Source organism: Formica exsecta, unplaced genomic scaffold, assembly GCF_003651465.1.
Source record: "Formica exsecta isolate Colony F162 unplaced genomic scaffold, ASM365146v1 scaffold90, whole genome shotgun sequence".
NCBI classification, from domain to species: domain Eukaryota; kingdom Metazoa; phylum Arthropoda; class Insecta; order Hymenoptera; family Formicidae; genus Formica; species Formica exsecta.
This window is the reverse complement of record NW_021853667.1, coordinates 462,516-471,397: the sequence shown is the minus strand read 5'-3', so window position 1 is coordinate 471,397 and position 8,882 is coordinate 462,516. Positions and strand designations below refer to the sequence as shown.

General features: G+C 29.9%; 1 protein-coding gene across 3 annotated transcripts in view; it reads right to left on the bottom strand.

Moving 5' to 3' along the window:
• Positions 1-8,672, bottom strand: part of LOC115245059 (peroxisomal multifunctional enzyme type 2) — a 9,768-nt gene extending 1,096 nt beyond the window's left edge. The window contains exons 1-17 of one of the 3 annotated variants that reach the window (XR_003885478.1): positions 7,196-7,540; positions 6,633-6,770; positions 5,269-5,421; positions 4,915-5,187; positions 4,638-4,754; positions 4,414-4,544; positions 4,286-4,351; positions 4,140-4,200; positions 3,904-4,067; positions 3,627-3,750; positions 3,240-3,415; positions 2,744-2,920; positions 1,376-1,493; positions 780-977; positions 539-636; positions 258-445; positions 63-178 (exon numbers count right to left, since the gene is read on the bottom strand). Coding sequence is in view for 1 of the 3 variants with exons in the window: in XM_029823142.1 (XP_029679002.1) it covers positions 326-445; positions 539-636; positions 780-977; positions 1,376-1,493; positions 2,744-2,920; positions 3,240-3,415; positions 3,627-3,750; positions 3,904-4,067; positions 4,140-4,200; positions 4,286-4,351; positions 4,414-4,544; positions 4,638-4,754; positions 4,915-5,187; positions 5,269-5,421; positions 6,633-6,770; positions 7,196-7,253 (2,172 nt within the window). In the remaining 2 variants the exon portion in view is untranslated. Of the gene's footprint in view, positions 1-62; positions 446-538; positions 637-779; positions 978-1,375; positions 1,494-2,743; positions 2,921-3,239; positions 3,416-3,626; positions 3,751-3,903; positions 4,068-4,139; positions 4,201-4,285; positions 4,352-4,413; positions 4,545-4,637; positions 4,755-4,914; positions 5,188-5,268; positions 5,422-6,632; positions 6,771-7,195; positions 7,541-8,533 lie in introns of those variants that run through there. The other 2 variants (XM_029823142.1, XR_003885477.1) reach the window with 2 other exon arrangements.
• Between the last annotated feature and the right edge of the window lie 210 nt (positions 8,673-8,882).

Sequence of the window (8,882 nt, the reverse complement as noted above, 5' to 3'; positions counted from 1 at the left end):
ATATATAATAGTAAAAATATTTTTCATTTACTATGAAAAATATTTTATAAACTTCATCATAAACTTTTACAAATGTTTATCAGCACATCTTTCAATCGAATTTATTATAAATGTATTACAATATATAATTAGATGTAGAAAATCATAAAGTCGAGATTTCCCCAGAATGCAACAAATTCTGTATAAAAGTTTCCATTATAACAAACAATAACAATATATATAAACATAATATATATTATTGAATTATATCTGCCTACCCCATAAAAAGTATCTCCAACCACATTTTACATGTTTTTGTTTAAAACTACAGCGATAATATGAAAGATTACAGCTTTGCTTTGTTGATTTCCATAAGAGTCTTCAATTTTTGTGTAAGCATAATGTTTCCAGTTATTTTTAATTTTCCACGCATAAATGCTATTTGCGGATTTAATTTACCTAATGCCTGTAACACACAATTACAATACTGTTAGTAAAAGAAAAGAAAAGAAAAAAAAGAAATATACTATGTCTTTCTGTTTTCACGCAGCTAACTTACAATTTCAACCATATCTGCATCTTCTACAGTGAGTGTTGCGTCTGCTTTTCCAGATTTAGGTTTTCCTTTATGCACTTCTCCATTCTTTAAATCGAGAGCTATGGCAAGAGTTATTTATATAGCCATAAATACTTAATATTATCTCTATGTTATTGCTGATATACATAATTAAAAATATTTGACGTAGATATCGCCGTTTCTTAAATCTGATTAATTAAAAATAATTTCTGAAATTACTTACTCCATTCCGATATTGGTTTCCCACCGACTGTAATATTATACAGGAAGACCGCGTTAACTTTTTTAGCTTGATCTGGATTTAATTTCACCTGTTCGCCAATAGCTGCAAATATAGTGTCACTTTGCATATTTTCCTTCCCAGAACATGGATTTGCTCGGGGCACTTTCGTTTTAACGTCCAATAGATCAATGTAAGCGCCTGCAAAGTAAAATAATCTGTTTTTATTATCTACTCTACTTCTAAAAGTAATAAAAGTTATTCAAATAATAGAAAAAGAATATTTTACATATATTATAATTTTAATTGTGTCTGATTATATATAAATGATAATTTGAAGATAATGTTCACAATTTTCTATTAAACTCTAAAATCTTTCAAAACAATTAGAATGATGTACTTTAAATAAGTATTTATCATTTCATATCATATTATACATTGTATAATATATGATACTTTTAATGTAGAAACGCTATATTTTAAATAGAAAAGCACTTATACAATTTACAGTGTGTGTATGTGTGAAAATATGTGTATGTGTATATTTTAAAATATAAAAAAATCATAGGTTTTTGTAAATTTTATGAAAAATGGCTAACCTGTTACAACCGGTACGCCAGTCTCCACGAGAGATGTTTGAAAATGTATCCTGTTACCATTACGCCACATATCAGTGCGTAGAGTCTGACCTGGCATAACTGGCTTTGCAAATCTCGCCTGGAATTATAATATAATATGTAACTATCAATATTTATTCAAGATATCTATTCAAAATTCAAGATTTAAGATTCTATCCATGCAAGATATTATTAAAATGATAAAAAAAAATCCTGTATATATAAATAAAATTACATAAAATGATATGTCAACTATCGCGATTAAATCAAGATTGATAATTATTGCATCAAAGAACACTACTATGACAAATAATATATACAAACTGTACAGGTTCCATGTAATCAAAATAAAGAAATTCATATAATTTGTAATTATATATCCATTATATTAAACAAAAATCCACAATAACTTATATTATCCACAATAACTCCACAAATAAATCCACAATAACTTATATTATCCAAAATCAACAATAACTCATGTGAATACATATAATAATTATTAGAACAAAGATTTTTTTACATGCTTTAATTAAAATATTTATTTTTTAAGATACCTTCTCCTTCTCTCTCTCTCTTTTCCCCTTAATTACGATTGATACTAATTTACATCAAGGCGCAATTAAACAAGTTCACTATATACGTGCAGCCTACTGAATGCCACATCACACTTCACTTATCTATGCTTTAAATGCTCGTTATCGCCATACTGCTATCTCTTGCGCAAATATCGAATGTATATCTTGTGTATATCATTACGAGATAATTCAGTTGCAAATTAATACAAAGTTTCATGATAAGCACATTTAAAATCTGCTTTAACGCCCATTGTTTCTATGTAAAGTTCAGAAATAATTTTAACCTTGTTTTTATAATTTTCACAAAAGTAAATAATTATTAAGTTAAATTCCACACACAATATCACATTTAGAATAGAGATTTTAGAAAATTATATTTCATATACTACAGATAATTTTTCGTTTTTATTCTAAGATTTGTTTGGACAAATATTTTCTTCTAAACCCCATTTAAATTTAAATTTTAGACTTATTTATTTCACAAAATAATCTTCAAATAGAAGTGTAGAATATTTTTATATAAACAGCTGGAATAATTTTACTTTTTTAAAATGTTAAATTTCACACTATGCAACACATGTACGATTATTTTTACATGTGTGTGTGTTGTTATTTAAAATATTTAATATAATATTTAATATAAACGTCATAAAAAATCTTTCTTCTCCATTTGAATTATCAGAACATCTGATCGTTCATCTTACCGCATTTTAAATTAGAAAATTTACTATGGAACACTTTATAAACATTTCCTCTTTAATGATAACCATACCTTAATGGATTTAAATAAAGATGGATCCCCGGCAGCATAAGCTTGAAGAACATGACGGGTTGAGAATCCTAGCGAAGACAATCCATGCAATATCGGTCTTTCAAAACCTGCCATCGCGGACACATTAGCGTCGATATGCAGAGGATTGAGATCTCCGCTCAATCTGTACAAAGCAGCCTGAAAAAACCATATAAATATTATCATATATTTATATTATTATCATTTATTTACATCAACTTAATATACATAGACATAAGACTACATTTAAATATTTTATTGGTTTTTTAATATGCAAAAAAATTCAAAATCACATTACTCGATTTTAATGGAATATATATATATATATATATATAATAATGATAAGACTATTTATCTGAAAGTTTTGGTTTTCAAGATCATAAATATTTTTTTTTAAAATGTATTTTCTAAAATTTTCAAGAGAATTCTCTCTAGTTTAAATGCCAAAATGTATTTTACATATCCCCATTTTTTATACCTGGTCAATGTTAGTTTGCTGTGTAATTGTTATATCCGGTTTCCGAGCAGGAGGATCAACGGTCGGAATGGTACAGGTCGATGTCCGTTTTCCTTGAAAACCACCTACACCGACAATGAATATCGATATCTGCCCAGTCGACAACTTCTCTCCATTCGCTACATTATAGGTATCATCTAGAGGAATATTAAATGTTACATATAGTATATATATATATATATATATATATAATGTAGATTAAAAACATGCATTATTACAAATATTTTGCACTATTATACACACACATATATATTTAGATATTTCTATATTAATGACATTAATCTATTAGTCTCCCTCAATATTATATAAAAGTTTAATAATTTCACATTGATAGTGAAATTTATTTACGTTGAACTAAAACAACGACGCCTTTTCCTTTGTCCAAGACATCCTGAACCTTGAAGCACGTTTCTACCGTAGCTTCTATAGGCAACCGTTTACAAACTTCTAGATATTGTTCACCATGAAGTATCTGCAAATATCAATATAGCATAAAGTAGCGATATCTCAAATAAACATGCAAATTTACAAACAAAAATTCAATATAAAACTAATAAATTAAAATTCTAAATACACAAAACATTAAAATACCAAAAATAGATAACAGAATTCAATCTAACCATACCCGTGATGGATCAATTTGTATGTTTGGCAGAGCGTCCTGCAGGATAGAAGTGGACATGCATCCTAAAGGTCCATACACAACATAAAAAGTAGGCAAAACAGCGAACTCGTCAGCATTCTCATATAAATAACGAATATCACTTGGTTCCTGAACTGTAGCTCCAACTGAAATACAAAATCCAATAAGTTTAGGTAAGTTGAAGTGAATCTATCGTGCATTCAATCTGTTTGACATACCTCCGAGCGCATATAGTATAATATCGCGGAAGTTGTAATCATTCGTCAAAACATGGTCTACCTGCAAGCAACGGAAATAATAAAGATTAAAAACATCTATAATCAACAAAAGAAGAAAAAGATGTACAGAGCTTTACATAGCTTACTTTATTTGAAGTAGAAGCTTCATTTTTCAAGTTCTCGATAAGGCCTAATAATTCTCCTGTTGCTTCCTAAAAAGATTGAAATGAATGTAAGAAGATATCAAATCAAATATGTATGCAAACTTTTTTACCTGGATCGAATCGAGTCGCTTTGCCGATGTCATGTCGATCACTTTCGACCAATTTTTTTGTACATTTTCTGGTGTAACATTAGCCGATAAATTTTGCCGTAAAACGCAACCCGAAGAACGGACTAAATGACCTATAAATATTGATAAATAAAAAGCCTTAGATAGAAGAATCTCTGTGAAAGTAAGTAGGTTAGAGACATAAATTTTAATAATCAACAACTCACATTTGCTAGCCCAACCTAATGCTGCTTCAATAATCGAACCATTTTCTGTACAATTCTCGTGGCACAACCAAAAAACAACAGGTGCTATCAATTCAGGCTTTAATTGATCATGAAAATCTGCGAAATGTTAAATAGTTTTCTATTTTACCTAATGTTTAGCAAAATATCCAGTATAATTTATTTCATTCGTCAATATATGTATTGAAATTGATAAGACCTAAGACCGCTCATATAAAACTTCATGGCATAAGAGTATGTAATAGGACTGATTACTCACCTGGAGGAAGGATATCTTCCGTTAAACGTGAGCCAGCTGTGGGCACTATTACATTGCTGTAAATATTCTTTTTTGCACCTTCGATGGCCAATGTATTGGCTAATCCTACGAGACCCAATTTCGCCGAGCTGTAATTGGATTGTCCAAAGTTCCCGTACAGACCGCTGTTGCTCGATGTAAAAATTACACGGCCATACTTCTGCTTAATAAAATATGGCCACGCTGCTTGCGTTGTTTTCATAGAACCTTTAAGATGAACATCGTGTATCGTATCTGAAAACAAACGCACAAACATACATAAATTTATACAATTATAATTATGCATAACATATTTTATTTTGTATATATATATACCCCATTGTGCATCCGTCATCTTCATGAATGATGCATCCCTCAGAATACCGGCGTTATTAACAACTACATCAATACGGCCGAATGCCTCGATTGCCGTCTTAATGATTTTCGCACCATTCACCACAGAATCGTAATTCGCGACAGCTTTCCCTCCTAAAGAATTATTATTATTGCTTATTCTGTATTGTTATTTCATATAATACAAAATTAAATAATAGAATTAATTATATGTAACATGCTAAAAAAAAAATATTAAATATTATGCAAAGAAGAGACTCTTTAAACAAAACGAATCGTATTTATATAGAAAAAGGACAGAAATATAAAATTCGTGCCTATTTATTTTTGTAGTTTCTTTTTTAGAATATTAAATCGATTCCTTTAAATAAGTCAACAAATTCTGTCTATTTTACTAAAATAGCTTAATTACACAATAAGATTAAACAAATGATAGATATACAAACTTCTTTAGTTGTATAACTTCTTTGAGATTTATAAGCAATATAATTTATAGATAATATAATCTCTAGGTTTGGCTTCACTTATAAGTGCTAAGTACATAAATATTTTGTTAATTGATGGATCTCTGACAAATTTGCATTATTAAAGGAATTAATAAACATTGCAATTTTTTCGATTTAAACAAGATATATAAAAGAATACAATATTTATCGATGCTATAAAAAGAGAAAACATTATTCTTTTAAATGCAGTAGAACATTAAAGCCCAGCAAACTTAATCATACGAAAAGTGTAATCTTGTTAACAAGATTAACACACACACACATACACACACACACACACACACGCGCGCGCGCGCGCGCGCATACAATAGATTAATTATAATAATATAACTTATGAAGATAATAGCAAAAAAGAAAAATTTACAAGTATTAAATATCCTTATTTTTTTAATGAAAACTATTATTTATTAAGTAATAATGTGTATAACAATTAATATGACATTGCACAATTGAATGATTAGTTTTTTATATTTTTTACATTTGACAAATATCCCCATTCTTTATTCTATCAAAATTTATGTATTGTAAAAATTCTAAAAAAATGTACTTAAAGCAGTAGAGAAAAATTAATTCAGGAACTTTTTTTACATTACAAATATTCATTTAAATTTATCACTAATAAAATAAACAAGTATTAAAGACATGAGGCATATTATCTTAAAAAAATTAAAATTTATTCATGTCCAACTCAGGTTTAAAAATGCATTAAAGATAACATAAAAATTCTAACATTTTTAAAAGTAAAAATTTTGTATTGAAAAACAAATGAATTAGACTAGAAATTTCATATAATTGAAAACTTAAATTAAATAAGATATAGAATTGATCCATAACACTAACCATTTTGTCGAATCTCCTGGACTACAGCATCCGCACTCATGGTGCTATTTCCGTCTCCATGTCTGCTGCTTCCTAAATCATTCACAACTACACTGGCGCCTCTGGATGCAAACAATAATGCATAAGCTCGTCCCAATCCTAAAACATTAATTATATTAACTTCAATATGCAGATATGCAACGCAACAGTCATACACAAATGTCAATATATAATATCAAATAATTTACATTAATTCTATATTCAAAATTATTTTTCTTGAAAATTATGCAAACAATTAGAAAGTATTTATATTTTGCTTCCTCGTAGAGGAAGCTTTGTTTTTACTGGCTTTTATAATAAAAATTTTCTCTTATTATGAACATTTTTTTTTATTCTGCATATATATTCCAAATATAGAAATTAATAAAATATAATCAGAGATGGATAAAATTCAAAGTTTTTTATAGCTAAAGTGGCTGTACTAGTTCAGAGTTTATCTTTTTCTCTCTACGTTGAGAAGAAGATAAAATCTGAACTGACATCCTATTTTTGAGAATAAATATTTAAAAAACAAAAACATTTACCTGCGCCTGCTCCAGTTACCACAACCACTCGGCCGTCGTACCGTAGTTCTTCCGGCATTCTTGTCGTTTGAATGAAAAATATTCACTGTAAAGCTTGCTGGCAATCGATAAAAAAGCTTAAATTTTCAGCTCAAGCTTGGTGCTTTTAAATGACTGTGCTCAGAGAACAGCGATAATGATAAGGCAAAATTTTATATCATTTGCGTTCAAAGTTCATTTCAATAAATATACCCCACTCACGCCATATTTATAATACGTATTATCACATTGACATATTGCAAATTTCAGATGACGTTTGACGTTCTGCACTTTTATCCACGATGTATACACATTCGAGAAGAGATCGAAACACCTTTTTTTCAACGAGTTTCGGAACGCATCTAAATCGTGAAGAACAAACTCGATGAAAAAAAAATATCCCGATCCATGAGTGTAATTTTGGACGCGTTCTAGAGATTTTTTAGTTGGTAATATATTTTTCCCTGTCGCATTTAGTGATTACCCTAGACGACAATCGAGCATAAATTTCCTAGACTGTCATTCCGTCTAAAAATATTACGCATGCGCATTGTTGTATTCCGTGATTACATTTTCGCATAGGACACCTCCCATCTAGATATTCGTGCATCATGACTGGAGAAAAAAAAAAAAAAAAAAAAATGCAAACGTGTAGCGAGAATGACAAAAAGGGAACAACATTCACGAGGTTGTCGATCACACACTGGCTCGCAAATATCTTCTTGTCGAATACTTTACTGAATTGCTCATTTCCGTAATTCTATCATCGCGTTGCCATGATACATAATCGATCTCCTAATACACAAATGTCGGACATTTTATTTCTACGCCTATGTATGTACGACCGGTAGTCTGATCGTAATAGATAAGAGTTGCGAAGCAGGAAAGAGGGAACTTCCGATATATGTATAGGGTGAGATTATCGCCTTGATTTGCGTCAATGCTATCTGTAGAAAAGGAAGAATGTGGGTCGAGTAAAAGTTGCATCGAGGAGAAGATATCTTTTGGTCAACCTTTGATAATTATCGAAAAATGGATACTTTACGATGGTACGAAATATTTCGTAAAGTATCTAATCATCAATGTGACCTTAACATTTTTATATACATATAACGAGACTGGAAAAATCCTAGTGTAAAAGAGAATCCTATAAATATAATTCCATCCAGAACGTAAATCTTCGTGCTTCAAAAACGAACGACCCCATTTGGAACAATGCCGACTATAACACGTCGACACCATGCAAATTTCTTACCCGACCCATTTTCCTCTACAGATCCGACAATATTGACGCAAATCAAGGTGATATAAGTGCCTTACCCTATATATCGGTCAGTTCATCGGCGTGAGCACTGATGGACACTGCAATTTCGTAGGCATACGTTTATGCCTTCTCATGACATACGATATACGATGAGTCATCACTCTTCGTTTGGCGTTTAAAACGTAGATGAAAAAAAAAAAAAGATCGTTAAAAAGAATTAACCGATTATTTACATCTGTATTTAGCGTGAGATTAAGACGCTAAATAACAGATCGATAATAGATTTTATTTATCCGAGACGCGATATCTCGTATTCGACGTAAATCCGATGGTCTAAAATTTAGCGCTGAAAATTCAACGAGACGAAAGATGAAAATTTTTCGGTTCGGTAATTTCGTTGAGAAT